At 38.7% G+C, this 21,451-nt stretch overlaps 1 protein-coding gene across 2 annotated transcripts in view; it reads left to right on the top strand.

Moving 5' to 3' along the window:
* Positions 1-21,451, top strand: part of LOC105704894 (RING finger protein 17) — a 114,081-nt gene that overhangs the window by 59,021 nt on the left and 33,609 nt on the right. For both annotated transcript variants that reach the window (XM_064373495.1, XM_064373494.1), the window contains 6 exons: positions 11,388-11,502; positions 13,150-13,377; positions 14,050-14,200; positions 14,356-14,474; positions 20,122-20,212; positions 21,275-21,390. In XM_064373495.1, the coding sequence (XP_064229565.1) occupies positions 11,388-11,502; positions 13,150-13,377; positions 14,050-14,200; positions 14,356-14,474; positions 20,122-20,212; positions 21,275-21,390 (820 nt within the window). The remainder of the gene's footprint in view (positions 1-11,387; positions 11,503-13,149; positions 13,378-14,049; positions 14,201-14,355; positions 14,475-20,121; positions 20,213-21,274; positions 21,391-21,451) is intronic.

Genomic DNA, 21,451 nt, shown 5'->3' with positions numbered 1-21,451 from the left:
AGTGACATCCAAACACTAGCTGTAGCATAGTTATTAACCTAGATTATCTTGTGTGTAAGAAGTGCCAGAAGGCCTTGCCCAACCACAACTGTCTTTCCCCATTCACCTGCACAGCAGTAAAGTTAAGAGTTCAAGAGCTTTAGAATAAAGTGAACTACCACAGCTGAGAACAGGAACCTGCCATTAATACATATGCTGTTTCCTTAGAAAAGAAGGGACATTTTCTTTCTAAGGTAACATTATATTTGATTAGGAAGAGAGCAGGGAAGATGATAAAGGTATAGAACACAGAGAAAGTTGACCCTATTGGAATGAAGAACTTTATGCATAAGAAGTATAAACCAAAGAACTAAAGTTAACACAAGAGATGGGAAAGTAGGGAGATCAAAGTTTATTGAGGCTCAGTGTTGCTTAGCCTTTTGTGTCTAGATAGTTTATCTGGACCATTGAAAAGTAGCCAGGAATTGTTTTTTTTTTTTTTCAACTCCTAAAAAGGCTTTTTAGGCCAAGTGTGGTGGCTGATGCCTGTAATCCCAGTACTTTGGTGGGGGTAAGGTGGGTGGAACACCTGAGATCAGGAGTTTGAGACCAGCCTGGCCAACATGGTGAAAACCTGACTCTACTAAAAATACAAAAAAATAAAGCTGCATGTGGTGGCATGCACCTGTAGCCTCAGTGGGAGGCTGAGGCAGGAGAATCATTTGAACCTCAGAGACAGATGTTGCAGTGAGTTGAGATTGTGCCACTGCACGTTCCAACCTGGGCGACAGAGCAAGACTTTGTCTCAAAAAAAAAAAAAAAAGCAACAAACCCTCTGAAGAAAGCAGACTGCTCCTGGAGGACCCAGGAAACTCCCTGAAAACTATGAGTGCCCCTGAGATGTTGATCACCACCTGCGGAGGTTTGTCCTACAGACTCTGACTCAACGATGAATGAATGAATGCACTCTCACAGCCAGTACAGTGATTTGAGTGGGCTAAAGATGGTCCACCATCCACTGCTTTCAGAGGGCGACTGCAGCTAACTGGCCATGACTCCCTGTATCTCCTCACATTTATTCAGTATAGATTTAATAACAGAGGTTCTAAGTCAACATGCTTATGATAATTAACGTGGTTAAAAGAGTGGTTTTATGAATGATAAAAGCTTTCGGTTGTAGAGGGTGCCCAAGGTAAACACCATTAACAGATAATTTCCCTTTGACCTTACCCTGAGAGGGCCATCCAACAGCACAAAGTTTACATGAACAAACAAATGAGAGTAGGGACAAAGGAATGTGGGGTAAACAGACTTAGCTGGGGAAGCTTTATTATCCTAATCTTACCCTGTGCCTTAAAATTCTTTTTTTTTAATTGCACTTTAGGTTTTGGGGTACATGTGAAGAACATGTAAGATTGTTGCATAGGTACACACATGGCAGTGTGGTTTGCTGCCTTCCTCCCCATCACCTATATCTGGCATTTCTCCCCATGTTATCCCTCCCCAACTCCCCACCCCCCCACTGTCCCTCCCCTATTTCCCCTGACATACCCCAGTGTGTGATGCTCCCCTCCCTGTGTCCATATGTTCTCATTGTTCAACACCTGCCTATGAGTGAGAACATGCGGTGTTTGATTTTCTGTTCTTGTGTCAGTTTGCTGAGAATGATGGTTTCCAGGTTCATGCGTGTTACTACAAAGAACACGAACTCATCGTTTCTTATGGCTGCATAGTGTTCCATGTTGCATATGTTCCACATTTTCCCTGTCCAGTCTATCATCGATGGGCATTTAGGTTGGTTCCAAGTCTTTGCTATTTATTGTAAACAGTGCCACAGTGAACATTCGTGTGCATGTGTCCTTATAATAGAATGATTTATAATCCTTTGGGTATATACCCAGTAATGGGATTGCTGGTCAAATGGAATTCCTATTTCTAGGTCCTTGAGGAATCGCCATACTGTCTTCCACAGTGATTGAACTAATTTACACTCCTACCAACAGTGTAAAAGTATTCTATTTCTCTACATCCTCTCCAGCATCTGTTGTCTCCAGACATTTAAAATGATCGCCATTCTAACTGGTGTAAGATGGTGCCTCAATGTAGTTTTGATTTGCATTTCTCTAATGACCGGTATGATGAGCATTTTTTCATGTTTGTTGGCCTCATATATGTCTTCTTTTGTAAAGTGTCTGTTCATATCCTTTGCCCGTTTTTGAATGGGCTTGTTTGTTTTCTTCTTGTAAATCTCTTTTAGTTCTTTGTAGATTATGGATATTAGCCCTTTGTCATATGGGTAGATTGTAAAATTTTTTTCCCATTCTCTTGGTTGCCAATTCACTCTAATGACTGTTTCTTTTGCTGTGCAGAAACTGTGGAGTTTGATTAGGTCCTATTTGTCTGTTTTGGCTTTTGTTGCCAATGCTTTTGGTGTTAAAAATGAAGTCCTTCCCTATGCCTGTGTCCTGAATGGTTTTGCCTAGATTTTCTTCTAGGGTTTTTATGGTGTTAGGTGTTATGTTTAAGTCTTTAATCCATCTGGAGTTAATTTTAGTGTAAGGTGTCAGGAAGGGGTCCAGTTTCTGCTTTCTGCACACAGCTAGACAGTTTGCCTAGCACCATTTATTAAACAGGGAATCCTTTCCCCATTGCTTGTTTTTGTCAGGTTTGTCAAAGATCAGATGGTTGTAGATGTGTGGCATTGCCTCCGAGGCCTCTGTTCTGTTCCATTGGTCTGTATCTCTGTTTTGGTACCAGTACCATGCTGTTTTGATTACTGTAGCCTTGTAGTATAGTTTAAAGTCAGGTAGTGTGAGGCCTCCCGATTTGTTCTTTTTGCTTATCATTGACTTGGCTATGCTGGCTGTCTTTTGGTTCCATGTGAAGTTTAAGGTGGTTTTTTCCAGTTCTGTGCAGAAGGTCATTGGTAGCTTGATGGCGATAGTGTTGGATCTGTAAATTCCTTTGGGCAGTATGGCCATTTTCATGATACTGATTCTTCCTAACCATGAGCATGGAATGTTTCTCCATCTGTTTGTGTCCTGTCTTATTTCATTGAGCAGTGGTTTGTAGTTCTTCTTGAAGAGGTCCTTTACATTCTTTGTTAGTTGTATTCCTAGATATTTTATTCTCTTTGTAGGAATTGTGAATGACAGTTCATTCTTGATTTGGCTCTCTTGAAGTCTGTTATTGGTGTATAGGAATGCTTGTGATTTTTGCACATTGATTTTATATCCTGAGACTTTGCTGAAGTTGCTTATCAGTTTCAGAAGGTTTTGGGCTGAGACAATAGGGTCTTCTAAATATACAATCATGTCGTCTGCAAATAGAGACAATATGACTTAATTGAATACTCTTTATTTCTTTTTCTTGCCCTGTTGCTCTGGCCAGAACTTCCAATACTATATTGAATAGGAGTGGTGAGAGAGGGGCATCCTTGTCTAGTGCCAGATTTCAAAGGGAATGCTTCCAGTTTTTGCCCATTCAGTATGATATTGACTGTCGGTTTGTCATAAATAGCTTTTATTATTTTGAGATACATTCCATCAATACCTGGTTTATTGAGGGTTTTTAGCATAAAGGGCTGTTGAATTTTGTGAAAGACCTTCTCTGCATCTATTGAGATAATTGTAGCTTTTGTCTTTGGTTCTGTTTATGTGGTGAATTCAGAAAACTTGAGGCCATTATCCATGATGAACATAGCTGCAAAAATCTTCAATAAAATACTGGCAAACTGGTTGCAACAGCACATCAAAAAGCTTATCCACCATGATCAAGTAGGCTTCATCCCGGGGATGCAAGGCTGGTTCAAAATTCTAACGTAATGCAACGGCTGCTTTCAGCCTGTTCCATTTAAACCTTTTGGCCTTCCAAAAGGTTTGAGACTGTAATCTTCTAACTTTCCCTAATATTTTTCCAGCCACCCTGAGTGAATCACAACAAGCCCCAACCACAGAAATGGGAAAGGGAGACCCTCCTCTCCTGAACACACACTGGAGAAACTGAAGGTCTGTTTGTGGGAGAAGTTTCTGACTTCACCTGGATCGGAGTCAATTTAGACAGCCAAGCGAAATAAAGGGGTAGAAAAGGCAGCAGAAAGGCCCTGGAAGCTCACTGGGTCCCTAAGCAGCCCATTCCTGCCTGGCACCACAGGGATTCAATGGGAGAGGAATAGGGGGTAAAATTCCCCAGGGAGTAAAATTCCCCAGGGAGAAGGAAAAATCACTAGCTGAAATTTGTAACAATTTAAACAGGGTGAGAAGCCTCCTGGCCAGAACCCAGGGAAGGGTGCAAATCTGGTGTGCAGACTCTACAGGCAGGGGAGTAACCAAGCCCTTTCTTTCCCAGCTGGGAGTCAGATGGCCTGGGACAGGTTTTCAAACCCCTATAGCTCTCTGCCCAGACACAGACTGGGGGCTGATGGTAGGGACACAGTGAGAGTGAGACTGGCCTTTTGGTTTGTGTGGGAACTGGGTGAAGCCTGTGACTGCCATCTTTCCCCTACTTCCATGACAAACTGCATGACTCAGCAGAGGTAACCATAATCCTCCTAGGTACAAATCCAGTGACCTGGGCATCTCGCCCCCACCCCACACAGCAGCCTCAGCAAGACCTACCCAAAGAGAGTCTGAGTTCAAACACGCCTGGCCCTATCCCACCTGGTGATCCTCCCCATCCATCCTGGTAGCTGAAGACAAAGGGCATATAATCTTGGGAGTTTTACGGCCCTGCCCATCACTGGTTCCTCCCATACTCCCACAGTTGATGCTCTCTGGAAAGTGCCACCTCCTTTCAGGAGGCTAACCAGCACAAAAATAGAGCATTAAACCACCAAAGCTAAGAACCCTCATGGAGCCCATTGCAGCCCACTGGTACCTTGACCAGAACAGGCACTGGTATACGTGGTTGAGAGACCCATAGGTGGTTCACATCACAGGACTCTGTGCAGACAACCTCCAGTACCAGTCCAGAACCGGATAGACTCTCTGGGTGGCTAGGCCAGAAAGAGACAACAGTCACTGCAGTTCAGCTCATAGGAAGCCACATTCATAGGAAAAGGAGGCGAGTACTACATCAAGGGAACACCCTGTGGGACAAAAACAAATCTGAACAGTCTTCAGCCCTAGACCTTCCCTCTGACAGAGCCTATCAAAATGAGAAGGATACCAGAATACCAGCTCTGGTAATATGACAAAACAAGACCCTACAACACCCCCCAAGAATCACACTACTTCACCGGCAATGGATCCAAACCAAGAAGAGGTCTCTGATTTACCTGAAAAAGAATTCTGGTTAGTTATTAAGCTAATTGGAGGGAACAGAGAAAGATGAAGTCCAATGCAAGGAAATCTAAAAAACAATATAAGAAGTGAAGGGAGAAATATTCAAGGAAATAGGTAGCTTAAAGAAAAAATAAAAAATTCAGGAAACTGTGGACACACTTTAAGAAATGTGAAATGTTCTGGAAACTCAGCAATAGAATTGGAACAAGTAGAAGAAAAATTCAGAGCTTGAAAACAAGGTATTTGAATTAACCCAATCCAACAAGGAAAAAAAGAATAAGAAAATACAAACAAAGCCTCCAGAAAGTCTGGGATTATGTTAAATGACCAAACCATAGAATTCTCTTCTTCCTCAGGAAAATACATTTGGGGGATTAATGGAGGAAAACTTCCCCAGCCTTGCTAGAGACCTAGATATCCAAATACAAGAAGCACAAAGCTTGGAAAACATATTTGGGGGAATAATCGAGGAAAACTTCCCCAGCCTTGCTAGAAACCTAGACATCCAAATATAAGAAGCAGAAAGAACACTTGGGAAATTTATCGCAAAAAGATCTGCACCTAGGCACATTGTCATCAGGGTATCCAAAGTTAATACAAAGGAAAGAATCTTAAGAGCTGTGAGACAACCACCAGGTAAACTACAAAGGAACACTTAGCAGATTAACAGCAGACTTCTGGACAGAACCCTACAAGCTAGAAGGGATTGGGGCCCTATTTTCAGCCTCTTGTCAGCCAAGAATTTTCTGTCCAGCAAAACTAAGCATCATATATGAAGGAAAGATACAGTCTTTTTCAGACAAACAACTGCTGAGAGAATTAGCCATTATCAAGCCACCACTGCAAGTAATGCTAAAATTTTGGAGCTCTAAATCCTGAAACAAATCCCAGAAACACATCAAAACAGAACCTCTTTAAAGCATAAATGACACCGGACCTATAAAACAAAAATACAATTTAAAAAGTAAAACCAAAAACCAAAAAAAAAAAAAAAAAAAAAGAGGACACAGGCAACAAAGAACACGGTGAATGCAATGGTACCTCACATTTCAATACTAACATTAAATGTAAATGGCCTAAATGCTCCATTGAAAAGATACAAAACTGCAGAATGGATAAGAACTCAACAACCAACCATCTCCTGCCATCAGGAGACTCACATAACACGTAAGGACTCACATAAACTTGAAATAAAGGGGTGGAAAAGGCATTTCATGCAAACGGACACCAAAAGCAAGCAAGTGTAGTTATTCTTAGATTAGACAAAACAAACTTTAAAGCAACAGCAATTAAAAGAGACAAAGAGGGACATTATATAATGGTAAAAAGCCTTGTCCTACAGGAAAATATAGCCCTAAACACACATGCACCTAACACTGGAGCTCCCAAATTCATAAAACAATTACTAATAGACCTAAGAAATGAGATAGACAGCAACACAATAATAGTGGGGACTTCAGTACTTCACTGACAGCACTAGACAGGTCATCGAGACAAAGTCAACAAAGAAACAATGGATTTAAACTATACCTTGGAACACAAGGACTTAAGGGATATACAGAGCATTTCATCCAACAACTGCAGAATACAGTCTATTCAATAGTGTGTGGAACTTTCTCGAAGATAGACCTTATGATAGGCCATAAATTGAGCCTCAATAAATTTAAGAAAATTGAAAGTATATCGAGCACTCTCTCAGACCACAGTGCAATAAAACTGGAAATCAACTTCAAAGGGAACCTTCAAAGCCATGCAAATACATGGAAATTAAATAACGTGTGCCTGAATGAGCATTGGGTCAAAAATAAAATCAAGATGGAAATTAAAATATTATTTGAACTGAATGACATAATGACACAACCTATAAATACCTCTGGGACACAGACAGTGCTAAGAGGAAAGTTCATAGCCCTAAACACCTATATCAAAAGACTGAAAGAACACAAACTGACACTCAGAGGCCACACCTCAAGGAACTGGAGAAACAAGAACGAACCCAAACCCAGCAGAAAAAAAGAAACCAAGATCAGAGCAGAACTAAATGAAATTGAAACAAACAAACAAAAAATAGAAAAGATAAATGAAACAAAGAGCTGGTTGTTTGAAAAGGTAAGTAAAATTGATAGACCATTAGCAAGAGGAGCCAAGAAGAGAGATAATCCAAATAGCCACACTAAGAAACAAAACAGGAGATACTACACTGACACCACTGAACTATAAAAGATCATTCAAGGCTACTATGAACACCTTTATGCACATGAACTAGAAACCTTAGATAAATTCTGGAAAAATAGAACCCTCCTAGCTTAAAGCAGAAAAAATTAGATATCCTGAAGAGACCAGTAACAAGCAGCAAGATTAAAAGGGTAATTTAAAAATTACCAGCACACACAAAGAAGTCTAGGACTAAGCAGATTCACAGCAGAATTCTACAAATCAAAGAATTGGTACTTTTGACATTACTCCACAAGATAGAGAAAGAAGGAACCCTCCCAAAAATTCCTTCTATGAAGCCATCATCATCCTAATACCAAAAACCAGAAAGGCCACAACCAAAAAAGAAATCTATAGATCTATATCCTTCATGAATATAGATACTAAAGTCCTTAACAAAATACCAGCTAACCGAATCCAACAACATATCAAAAAGGTAATCCATGATCAAGTGAAATTCATACCAGGGATGCAGGGATGGTTTAACATACACAAATCAAGAAATGTGATCCACCACATAAACAGAATTAAAAACAAAAATCACATGATCTCAGTAGATGCAGAAAAAGCATTCAACAAAACCCAGCATCCCTTTATGATTAAAACTCTCAGAAAAACCAGCATACAAGAGACATACCTTAATGTAATAAAAGCCGTCTATGACAGACCCACAGCCAACATAATACTGAATGGGGAAAAGTGGAAAGCATTCCCTATGAGAATTGGGACAAGACAAGGATGCCCATTCTTAACACTCCTCTTCAACATAGTACTGGAAGTCCTAGCCAGAGCAATCAGACAAGAGAAGGAAATAAAGGGCATTCGGATCAGTAAAAGGGAAGTCAAACTGTCACTGTTTGCTGATATGATCGTTTACCTTGAAAACCCTAAAGACTCCTCCAGAAAGCTTTTAGAACTAATAAAACAATTCAGCAAAGTTTCTGCGATTAATGTACACAAATCAGTAACTCCTCTATACACCAGCAGTGACCAAGCAGAGAATCAAATCAAGGACTCAGCCCTTTTTACAATAGCTGCAAAACAAAAACAACAAAAAAAAACCCTTAGGAATATACCTAACCAAGAAGTCAAAAGACCTCTACAAGGAAAACTACAAAACACTGCTGAAAGAATCATAGATGACGTGAACAAATGGAAACACATCTCATACTCACGGATAGGTAGAATCAATATTTTGAAAGTGACCATGCTGCCAACAGCAATCTACAAATTCAGTGCAGTCCCCGTCAAAATACTACCATCATTCTTCACAAAATTAGAAAAAATAATTTTAAAATTCACGTGGAACCAAAAAGCCCACATAGCCAAAGCAAGACTAGGCAAAAAGAACAAATCGGAGGCATCACAAAACTTGATTTCAAACTATACTGTAAGGCCATAGTAACTAAAACAGCATGGTACTGGTATGAAAATAGGCACATCGACCAATCAAACAGAATAGAGAACCCAGAAATAAACCCAGATACTTAGAGCCACTGATCTTTGACAAAGCAAATGAAAACAAAGTGGGGAAAGGACACCCTTTTCAACAAATGGTGCTGGGATAATTGGCAAGCCACATACATGTAGGAGAATGAAACGGGATTCTCATCTCTCACCTTATACAAAAATCAACTGAAGATGGATGAAAGACCTGAAACTATAAAAATTCTAGAAGACACCATTGGAAAAACCCTTGTAGACGTTGGCTTAGGCAAGGGTTTAATGACCAAGAACCCGAAAGCAAATGCAATAAAAACAAACAAATAGCTGAGACCTAATTGAACTAAAGAGCTTTTGCACAGCAAAAGGAGCAGTCAGCAGAGTAAACAGACAACCCCCAGAGTGGGAGAAAATCTACACAATCTATATATCTGACAAAGGACTAATATCCAGAATCTACAACAAACTCAAATCAGTAAGAAAAAAGGATCCCATCAAAAAGTGTTCTAAGGACATGAATAGACAATTCTTATGATAAACAAACAAATGAAAAAATGCTCAACATCACTAATGATCAGGGAAATGCAAATCAAAACCACAATTCGATACCACCTTACTCCTCCAAGAATGACCATACTAAAGAAACATCAAAAAAACAGTAGATGTTGGCATGGATGCGGTGAACAGGGAACACTTCTACACTGCTGGCGGGATTGTCAACTAGTACAGCTACTAGCTACTATGGAGAACAGTGTGGAGATTCCTTAAAGTTCTAAAAGTAGAACCACCATTTGATCCAGCCTTCCCCCTACTGAGTATCTACCCAGAGGGAAAGAAATCATTGTTTGAAAAAGACACTTGCACACCCATATTTATAACAGCATAGTTCACAATTGCAAGATTGTGGAACCAACCCAAATGCCTGTCAGTCAATGAGTGGATAAAGAAACTGAGACAGACAGACAGACAGACAGACACACACACACACACACACACACAGTAGAATACACAGCCATAAAAAGGAATGAATTAACAACATTTGCAGTGACGTGGTTGAGATTGGAGACTGTTACTCTAAGTGAAGTAACTCAGGAATGAAAAACTAATCATGTTTTCACTGATATGTGGGAGGTAAGCTATGAGGATGCAAAGGAATGGACTTTGGGGACTTGGGAGGAAAAGTAGGCGAGGGGCAAAGGATAAAAGACTACAAATATGGTGCGGTGTATATTGCTCGAGTGATGGGGTGCACCAAAATCTCACAGATCACCACTAAAGAACTTACTCATGTAACCAAATACCACCTGTGCCCCTATAACTTAACAAAAAATTTTGTAAAAAGCTTTTAATCTGTACTCATAGAACTCTTATAACTGGGTTAATATAGAATGTTGCTGCTGGTAATTGTTATCTTTTTTTTTTAGAATCATTCTGACTAGCAGCTACCAGCTGGGAAGGTGTAGGCATATACTGATCTCAGTGCATTATTTTAGAGATGTTTTCTAAAGAAATTTCTCTACCATATTTCAGATACTGACCAATTTCCCTGTGCAGTGTACCATCAATAAGTAAATAGACACGTGAGACACGAGCCTTACATTCAGTTAACTCCCAGTCTAGTTTAAGAAATAGATCTGATAAAAAGAATTAGGTGTGATTTGTCCTAAAAAGCACAGGGACAGAAAAAAGTTCTAGTTAATTGAGGGTTCTAGATTGAATTTGTGTTGTTTTAAACTTTGTGCCATTTTTGTAAAAGCTGTAAACGTTTGCAAATGATCACTGGCCTGAGTTAACTTTCATTCATAACTTTCATTACCTTGGTCCTCCTGGAACTTGGTTTAGTTCCGTAAAATAAGAATAGAATAGAACACTTCTTCAATGAATATATTTGTCTGAATCTAAAAGCTTCAAACTGATTTCTTTATATAATGGCATACATAACCCAAAATTAAATGTTCACTAATTTGTGTTATAGATAACACTAACAATTCATTTAGATCTGCAAAGTGCTACTTTAACTCCTAGAAACTATGACATTATTCTACCAGAAATGTTGTGCATGCAAATGAAAGAAATTAAGTTTCCAATTTTTAAATAATTGCCTCATTTAGGCCGGCTGTGGTGGCTCACACCTGTAATCCCAGCACTTAACTTTGGGAGGCTGAGGTGGGTGGATCATTTGAGGTCAGGAGTTGGAGACCAGCCTGGCCAACTGGTAAAACCTCGTCTCTACTAAAAATACAAAAAAAATTAGCTGGGCGTGGTGGTGCCTGTCTGTAGTTCCAGCTACTCGGGAGGCTGAGGCAGGAGAATCGCTTGAACCCAAGAGGTGGAGGTTACCGTGAGCCAAGATCGTGCCACTGCACTCCAGCCTGGGCGACAAAGTGAGACTGTCTCAAAAAAAAGTTGCCTCATTTAGTATATTTTGTGACATACTTCTTTCCCCAAACTTTCTTAATGGTTTTACAGAAATTCTGGAAGATAATGTGCTCTTAGTTGAGCTTTTTGAGTCTCCTGGTGCTCCTGAAATGACTAGTATTAATGACCAGCTAGTCAAAGAGGGCCTAGCATCTTATGAAATAGGGTAAGTAGATATGTAAACTTTTATTGTTATTTAATGCTCATATGTAACATTTTAATCACAAGAAGGTAAACTGGCATATCATTCCCCATTGGAGATGTGCTTAGACTGCAGACCTGGGAATTTTCCCTCTTCCTAGACCAAAGAAAGTAATTGCAGTCATTAATCTAATGAGGACTAGAGTGACTTTTCTCTCCATTATTAAGGGGCCCAGAAACCAAGGGAAAGGCTCCTTGAGAGTGCTTCTAAGGAAAGTAGACTGGCATCTTATTTCTAGGTGGAACGTCTGCTTAGGAAGCCCCTTGTGGCTGGTTGAGAGAGGAATTAGAAAGAGAAATGGCAGGATGGAGAATAAGCATAGTCATATAGTAGCTTACATTCCTATTTGTAGAAATGTGAATTTTCCTGGATTCAAGTGGATACTTTGAATGATAACCAGGCTTGAGTCATTGTGCTAATATTCATTCAGGACAGGCTAGTAGTTGGGGTGACCCCAGAAGCAGAAGAGTAGAGTGGTAGCGAGGGCAGGTGGGAGGGTTCTGAGGTCAAAACAAAGAATTCTTCCACAATAGGGACTTGTGTAGTGGGAGTGGCTCTGGGGGAGCTTCTGAAGAATTCTCCTACGTAGCCCTCAAGAAAGCCAATATTTGAGAGACTGAGGTGGGCGGATCACTTGAAAGGAGTTTGCAACCAGCCTGGCCAACATGGTGTAAACCCATCTCTGCTAAAAATGCAAAAATTAGCTGGGCCTGGTGGCTCATGCCTATAGTCCCAGCTACTCGGGAGGCTGAGGCAGAAGAAACTCTTGAACCCAGGAGGTGGAGGTTGCAGTGAGCTGAGATTTTGCCACTGCACTCCAGCCTGGGTGACAGAGCACGACTCTGTCCAAAAAAAAAAAGAAAAAGCCAGTATTCAGATAGCACCCACACATGATATTTGTCAGCATACGCCAAAATTAAAGTGAACAGTGACACCCCACAGAGGCCTGCAGTGACTCCTACTATTGATCTGTGGCCATGCTTTCCTGTTGACTCTCATGCTGGAGGAGATAGAAGCAGGAGCTTTTTCCACTATAGGTCTCAATTGAGAGAGGGAAACAAATGAGAGTAAACATTCAAATTATTGTCAGATTGGGCTAAGCACAGTGACTCACACCTGTAATCCCAACACTTTTGAGAGGCTGAGGCAGGTGAAATCACCTGAGGTCAGGAGTTTGAGACCAGCCTGGCCAACATGGTGAAACCCCGTCTCTACTAAAAATACAAAAAATTAACCGGGCTTGTTGGTGGACGCCTATAATCCCAGCTACTTGGGAGGCCAAGGGAAGAGAATTGCTTGAACCTGGGAGGCGGAGGCTGCAGTGAGCCAAGATCCCGCCACTGCACTTCAGCCCAGGTGACAGAGTGAGACTTCATTTCAAAAAAAAAAAAAGAAAAGAAAAGAAATTATGTTGGACTGAATCTTCTCCTTTCTTTTTAAAGTCAGGGTTATTGAAGTATATACAGAAAAAAATCACCTTTTTAAGGTCCACAGTTAAATGAATTTTGACAAAAATAGTCATGTAAGCATCACACAGTTGAGATACAGACCTGAGCAAATACAAATAATTTGCATACACAGTTCTTTTCATTAACTTTTGTTGTTTTTCAGATATATCCTCAAAGATAATTCTGAAAAGCATATTGATATTTGGGATCCTTCTCCAGAAGAAATTATTTCAAATGAAGTAAACAACTTAAATCCTGTGTCTGCGAAACCTCTACCTAATGAGAATTTCCAGTCACTTTATAATGAGGAATTGCCTGTGCATATTTGTAATGTAACATCTCCTGAGAAGATTTATGTTCAGTGGTTGTTAACTGAAAACTTACTTAATAGGTACAATATATATAATATATAAGGAAAGCATTACATATGATTTTATCCTTTCTATATTCTGTTTCAAAGATCTAGAAGTCATAAATGTAGATTTTACAAGCAGAATTATTTTAACTAGTCTCTCAGCTAGTTACAAGTATGCAAATAGGATCTCTGTTGGTTGTTTTCACTAATTTCAATTTATTTATTCTACATATACTTACTGAGACCTACTCTATGACAAGCAGTATTTATAAGTGTTAGGGATACCCTGGTAAAAAAAAAATAGATAAATCTTTGCTATCATGTAACTTAAATTCTTGTAGAAGGAGAGTGAACAAATAAAATTTTTAGTGTGGCAGATGTTGATAAGGGAAATAGAGAAAAATAAAGCATTTGGGGAAGAAGGCACTTTTAGGATGGTCAAGGAAGACCTCAGAGACAGCGATATTTGAAATGGGCCCCAAAGAAGGAGGGAGGGAGGTAAGTCATATGAGTGTCTGAGGAAAGTTTGTCTCAGGCAGAAGGAAGAGCTAGTTCCAAAACCTGAGGAAATATGCTTGTACTTTCAAGGAAGAACAAGGTGTCCAACTTGGCTGGAGTGGAATGAGCAAGCGGGGATAGTAGAAAAGATGTAGCCAGAGAATTGTATAAGAAAATGTTTGGAAAGTTAAATATTTTTTATCTCTGTAGTTTAGAAGAAAAGATGATAGCTGCTTATGAAAACTCAAAATGGGAACCTGTTAAATGGGAAAATGATATGCACTGTGCTGTCAAGATCCAAGATAAAAATCAGTGGCGAAGAGGTCAGATCATCAGAATGGTTACAGACACATTGGTAGAGGTAAATTGCGGAGTTAAAAGTGTAATCATGAAGGTGGTGATTGCGTTTTGTATTTTTTTTCCCTGAAGTTAAAACAGTTTTCACTGAGATTTTCAGTTTTCCAAAAAAATACTTTGAATTGTTTGTCCGTAGACTTACAGTTACTATTTTCTTAGGTCTTGCTGTATGACGTGGGTGTTGAACTACGAGTGAATGTTGACTGTTTAAGAAAACTTGAAGAAAATCTAAAGACAATGGGAAGACTGTCTTTGGAATGTTCTCTGGTTGACATAAGGTAGTTTTTAGCCGAGTAATTTTCTCATTATTTTAAATATTACTTTCAAATGGGTTCTTGTCAGTTTTAATTTTGCTAAGATATTCTGAAGTTTTCCTAACATCTAGTTAATTTTGTACATTAAGAGGGAAAGATAACAGTTTGGATCACGTAAATTTAGTGGCATTAAGAAATAGAGATAGGTGAGTATGAAAGTACCTAGATAGAATTCAAACTGTTGAATATTAAAAATTTACTTTCAGGAACAACAAACACAGCTAGAAATAAATTGTATAAGTTTATAATTGCATAGAAAGGTAAAAATAGGTAAATTACCAAAAAGAGTGAATTTGTAGAGGATTCTCGGAAAATGACAGAACAGTTTTAGTCTACTGGAATCCCACTATAAAAACAGCCACTTGGACAGTAAAGCTAAAGACTACACAGTCAGTATCTACAACAAAAGCAGATGATAAGTTACTTCTGTGAGCACCCAAATACTGGCAGGTGGGGTACATCATGAACCTTTACAGTATGATGGTGTCATGATACCTTTACAGTATCAACATTTGTATGGCAGGATTTGGAGGGAAGGCAGACTAGGATTCCAACAGCTCTGAGAATAGGAATAGACAACGGTATTTCACTGGCACATGCAGGCAACCAAAACTAAGAGATGAAGCAGGATGCAGTTCATATCTGAATGCAAGAGGTCTGTAAATGTGCCAAAGTCTCACAATACTGGAGCCTTTTTAGTCATATAACCTCTTGAAAGTAAACTGAAACTCCTTGCCATGACTCCACACTGAGGAGAAATTACTGGGAATAGAGTTTTCAATTTGAGCAAGACAGGCAATGGGGCAAAGTAAAGAAAAGATCCAGATAAAAGGAAGGGAAAGGGCCAGGTGAGGTGGCTCACACCTGTAATCCCAGCACTTTGGGACACCAAGGCAGGAGGATCACTTGAGGCCAGGAGTTGGAGGCTGCAGTGAGCTATGATTGAGCCACTATACTCCAGCCTGACACAGTGATTTTTTAACCTAAATATAGAATTTTACAGTTATTGCTGTCAAATGTTTTCTAATTGGTTTTGAAACTCAGATAGTTGATTTTGTTATTCCGTGTCTAGACTGCCCCTTCTAACGTTGTATTACCTGTAAATTTGATAGCATACCTCTTCAGAGTTGTAGTCTGCAGTTTATGAGCTAAATCCAACTAATATGCACTTGGCCTGCAGAATGTTTTTTAAACTTTGAAATGCTATTTAAAAAACTAGTAAATTTCACATAAAAATGTGAGTTTCTTTTATTGGCAAAAATCGGAATATCTAGCCTCGGAGGTAATGATGTTGCCAAACATAACTGGCCTTTTCCCAGAGGTTCAGAACAGTGGTTAACTTTTGTTAAATAAATCCTAGCTTCTATTCAACGTAGAGTACTAGATAAAATTGTACCTATAGGAAACAGCTCTATCATTAAGTCTACTGGCAGATCATTTGCTATTGCTTTGATATGCTACCATAGTTATCCAAATCATTTGGGGTAGCTTGCAGTTTCAGACCAGGTTGTCCAATCTTTTGGTTTCTCTGGGCCACATTGGAAGAAGAATTAATGTCTTGGGCCACACATAAAATACACTGACACTAATGAGAGCTGATGAGCTAAAAAAAAAAATTGCAAAAAAATCTCATAATTTTTTTTTTAATTTTTTTTCTTTTTTTTTTTCTTTTTTCATCTGTGTGAAATGTGAGTTGGTGAGGAATCTCATAATGTTTTAAGAAAATTTATGAATTTGTGTCGAGCTGCACTCAAAGCTTTCCTGGGCCGCATGCAGGTTGGACAAGCTTGTTTTTGATTGTCTCACAAACTCGATCACTAATTTGAAGCCAACTGCATGTTATTTGGCTAAAAGACATACACACGTACACACACTTAGGTATATGTATATGTGTAGGCTTTTCAGACATGGACTATAAATAGGAATATTAAAAATCTGTTTACCAATAAAGCTAAAAGATCCCAAAGACCCTTTCAACGTTATTATAAAAGCTGTAATGAACCTGCGTGTGATTTTTTTTTCAAGAAATAGATAAACCATACTGGTTTACCTAGCTTATTTATATCTCATCTACAAGAATCTCATGAGAGAACTCCAGATACACTATACAATATACCTTAACATTTATTGACTACTAGCGCAGGCATTGTATGATGTGCTTTTCATGTGTTAGTTTAGTTCTCACAATAATACTGACATGGAACTATGATTATCCCCACGTTACAATTGAAGAAACTTCACGATGAGAAATTAAGTACTTCACCCAAAAGTTATGTATATGAATGTAACATTGGTTTGATTTATCTGTTTTGAAAACTGATCTTTTTATTTTATTATTATTTATTTTGAGACAGAGTCTCCCTCTGTCACCCACGCTGGAGTACAGTGGCGCCACCTCGGCTCACCACAACCTCTGCCTCCCAGATTCAAGCATTTCTCCCACCTCAGTCTCCTGAGTATCTGGAATTACAGGCACGTGGTACCTTGCCTGGCTAATTTTTGTATATTTAGTAGAGACGGGGTTTCACCACGTTGACCAGGCTGGTGTCGAACTCCTGACTTTAAGTGATCTGCCTGCCTTGTCCTTCCAAAGTGCTGGGATTAAGGTGTGAGTCACCATGCCAGGCCTAAATTGATAATATAATAGGATACCTTCTTTTTTTATTTTTTATTTGTTTTATTCCTTAGAGATCCTTGTTCTAATAGGATACCTTCTTCTTAGTGACCCATTTCTCTAATCTTACAGGCACCTCTCCCTATTGTCTGTGATCACTGATGGCAACAGTGGGACAACTGTAAATCCTTTCAGTGTCCTGAAATGGAAATCTCAGCTCACATACTATATAAATCCTATCTTAGTTTTCACTTTCACATTAAATAGTTCAATCAGAGTGATTGAACAGAATTATGTCAGTTCCTTAATTGTACCTAACAGTATGGCGAATGTGTTTCTGTACATACTTTAAGTGATATCTTATGGGCTGGAATGGAATACCGTTATCATTTTAAAAGCCTAACCTTTAAGTACTTATGGAACCTGCATTAGTTGCCTTAAAGACACTATTTTACTTAATCCTAACAACAGACCTTAAAGATATAAATAAGATATTATTTACAGGTAAGAAAATTGAATATTTAAGAGGTTAAGTATTATCCAGGATAAAATATCTGCTGATTGTTGAGGTAGGATTATAAACAAGGTCTGAATCCAGAACTGGAGCTCTAACCACTCTGTTTTACTGCCATTTTAAGAAATCCCTTTTAATAGATTGTTCTTATGGTGGTAAAATACATATTACACTCAGTTTACCGTTTTACCATTCTTAAGTGTACAGTTCTATGACAACAAGAACATTCATGGCTGGGCATAGGGCTCACGCCTGTGATGCCAGCACTTTGGGAGGCTGAGGTGGGCAGATTACTTGAGGTCAGGAGTTAAAGACCAGCCTGGGCAACATGGTGAAACCCTGTCTCTACTAAAAATACAAAAATTAGCCGGGCATGGTGGTGGGCACCTGTCATTCCAGCTATTTGGGAGGCTGAGGCAGGGAGAATTGCTTGAAACCACGAGGCGGCAGTTACAGTGAGCAGAGATTGCACCACTGTACTCCAGCCTGGGTGACAGAGTGAGACTTTTATCTCAAAAGCAAATAACAACAACAATAGAAAGAAAAATCAGCTGGGCGCGGTGGCTCATGCCTGTAATCCCAGCACTTTGGGAGGCCGAGGCGGGCAAATCACAAGGTCAGGAGATCGAGATCATCCTGACTAACACGGCAAAAACCTGTCTCTACTAAAAATACAAAAAATTAGCTGGGTGTGGTGGCACGCACCTATAGTCCCAGCTACTTGGGAGGCTGAGGCAGGAGAGATCTCAAGGAGAGATCGCTTGAACCTGGGAGACGGAGGTTGCAGTGAGCTGAGATCACACCACTGCACTCCAGCCTGGGTGACAGATGAGACTCCATCTCAAAAAAAAAAAAGATCACATTGTTGTGTAGTATTACCACCATTTCATCTCCAGAACTTTTTCATCTTCCCTAACTGAAATTGTATATTCATACATTTTTTTAAAATGTTAAATTAATATTTATATCCATAATCAATGACTAACCTTAATGTTATATTGACTTTTATTTTTATACCATCATAATAAATATTAAACCATAACTGATTCCCAGAGTTCCTAGCAATTTAAGCTTCTTAGCACCTAAGAACTCTCTCTAGGCTTTATAATAAGTAGTATGTAGCACATTTACCAAATCCTGTTTGGTCAAGTTATATGCCCAGTTGATTTGGTTAGCTCACTCATATAAGCCATGTAACTGTGAAAAGATTGACCAGGTGAAGCTGAGTGTGGTGGCATACACCTGTATCCCCAGCTACTCAGAAGACCAAGATGGGAGGATCCGTTGAACCCATCAAGGCCAGCCTGGGCAACATAGTGAGGCCCTGCCTCTCTCTCTTTTTTTTTTTTAAGATTGACCAGAAATAATTGTTTACTCAGTTAATGGGTTAGCTCAGTGAAACTCTGGAACTAGAAACCATATTTAGAGAGCCCATAGAGCCTACATTATGTTATCTGTAATCTCTTCTGTGTTACTAATTCTTTATTCTTAGGGATAGATTTGCTGGTAGAAACATCTAAGGCAAGCTTGTCCAAACCATGGGCCACATGCAGCCCAGGACGGCTTTCAGTGCAGCCCAACACAAATTTGTAAAGTTTCTTAAAACATGAGATTTTTTTTTTTTTTTTTTTTTTTTTACCTCATCAGCTTTATTAGTGTATTTTATGTATGGCTCTAAACTATTTTTCCAGTGTGACCCAGGAAAGCCAAAAGATTAGACACCCGCTGCAGTCACTCAGTTTCTACTTTGCAAACTAACATGGATGATGAAATTGGATACTCTGTATTTCATTTATCTGTCAAATATTTATTGAGCATTTTTTTATTATGCATTGCTGTCTGACAGTATTTGCTGAAAAGTGAGTGAAAGATACTGCTAATTTTTAGTCATTTAAAACTGTATTACCACATCTATCAGATAATGTAAATAATTTTGTTGAATCAATAATTAAAATTTCTGGTATTTCTGATATTTATGGGTAGCAATTCAAGTTAGATTTGAATTCCAAAGAACTTCCAAAAATGGGCAGTGGAATCATCAGAGACTTTTTTTCTTTCCATTAAATATTTCTAGAATGCCTTCTATGTGCCAGACACTATACTGGTCATTAGGGAACGTGATGATGCACATAATACATCATCATTCCTGTTCTCTGGGAGTTTGCAGTCTAGTTGACATATATGAAACGTATATAGTGACTAATACCTCCTTTTTACAGGTCCTCAGTGTAGCTGCAGAACAGATACATACAAATAAGTTAATATGTAACATGGGCCCTAAGTAAAATAGAGGGATGAAAAAAGGCTATGAAAATGAGGAGAAAAATTGTAAAAATAATATGAATCCATGTTTAAATTGATTTCTTACACATATAGTTGGTTCAGACTATGAGTGTGCATGTGTGTAAATGCAGTGTTTCTTGTATATGTCAATATTGTATGCTATTTTTTATAAAACAAGTTGCCATTGTTTTCTGTTGTAGACCAGCTGGTGGGAGTGAGAAGTGGACAGCAACAGCTTGTGACTTTCTTTCATTATACCTGACTGGAGCTGTAGCAACTGTAATCTTACAGGTGGGTAGAGAGTTAACAATTTATGAGAGATATGTCCTGATGATCTCATTAATGTTTTCATCAATTTCATTTATTTTCTTTCTTGTTGAGAAAATAACACCAAACTTTGGATTGTTTTAAGAATTTTGTTAGTTTTATTTCCAAGTGTAATTCCTGTTTGATGATAGATACACCACAAATGATTGAATGAGTCAGCGTATTTCTAAAGTAGTATTCATGAGTTGATAATCTGCATGTTAAAAATATAATGTGTACGCTAGGGTGTATTTCCAAAGCCATTTGATATTTGCCAACCTGGAAAGTTAGGCTTCTAGTGAAATCATAAATGTATGTCACACGTGTGTATTTGAGAAGAGGCATACATCTTTTCAGACCACTTTAAAAATATTCTTTGCTTTTTTTCTGATTTAAATGCTTTGATTGCATTAATGAGTAGAATTTTCTCTTATAATTCATTTTATTGTTACTTTTTATGTGCTTTCTGCAGTTTTATAACTTCTTCCATATGAAGCAGAATATATGTTTTGTAGTTCTTTTGCTTTTTGTAGGAGAGAAAAAGACCTTTGAAAATACATTTTTATTTATTATTTATTTTTATTTTTATTTTTTGAGACAGAGTCTCACTCCGTCACCAGGCGCCAGGCTGGAGTGCAGTGGCGCGACCTCGGCTCACTGCAACCTCCGCCTCCGTGGTTCAAGCAATTCTCCTGCCATTTTGATTCTGTAATTTACAAAGAAAGCAGGAGAATAAAGAAACTTGTTAACTGATGTTGTATTCCCCACTCCCCATTCTGGGACTGGAAAAAAAAGTTTCCAGTTTGATTTTCTTTTTCTTTAATTTCACCTTGACCTTGAAGTCTTTCTGAGGCATTTCATAAAATAACTCTGTTTCACTCTCTTCCATGCTATTTTCTGATATGTTTAGATACCAAAATAACTTTACTCACTTGGGAATATTTCTTGCTTAGAGAAATGTAAAATAAATGCCTGTGAAATGTACATTGTTTATATGAAGATTTCATTTTGGTGTTTCATATTTACTCTGCTCTTAAATCACTGCAGGAGAACAACACAACTTGGCCATTACCTGTGAAAATTTTCTGCAGAGATGAAAAAGGAGAGCGTGTTGATGTTTCTAAATATTTGATTAAAAAGGGTTTGGCTTTGAGAGAAAGAAGGTATAGACTTTAAAAAAAATTTTGACGTCAGTTTGTGATGGATGCCTCTTAGTCGCATGTG

This window comes from Aotus nancymaae, unplaced genomic scaffold, assembly GCF_030222135.1.
Source record: "Aotus nancymaae isolate 86718 unplaced genomic scaffold, 86718_ANA_hifiasm-v0.15.2.pri h1tg000009l, whole genome shotgun sequence".
NCBI classification, from domain to species: Eukaryota; Metazoa; Chordata; class Mammalia; order Primates; family Aotidae; genus Aotus; species Aotus nancymaae.
This window is presented reverse-complemented; position numbering and strand designations above follow the sequence as displayed.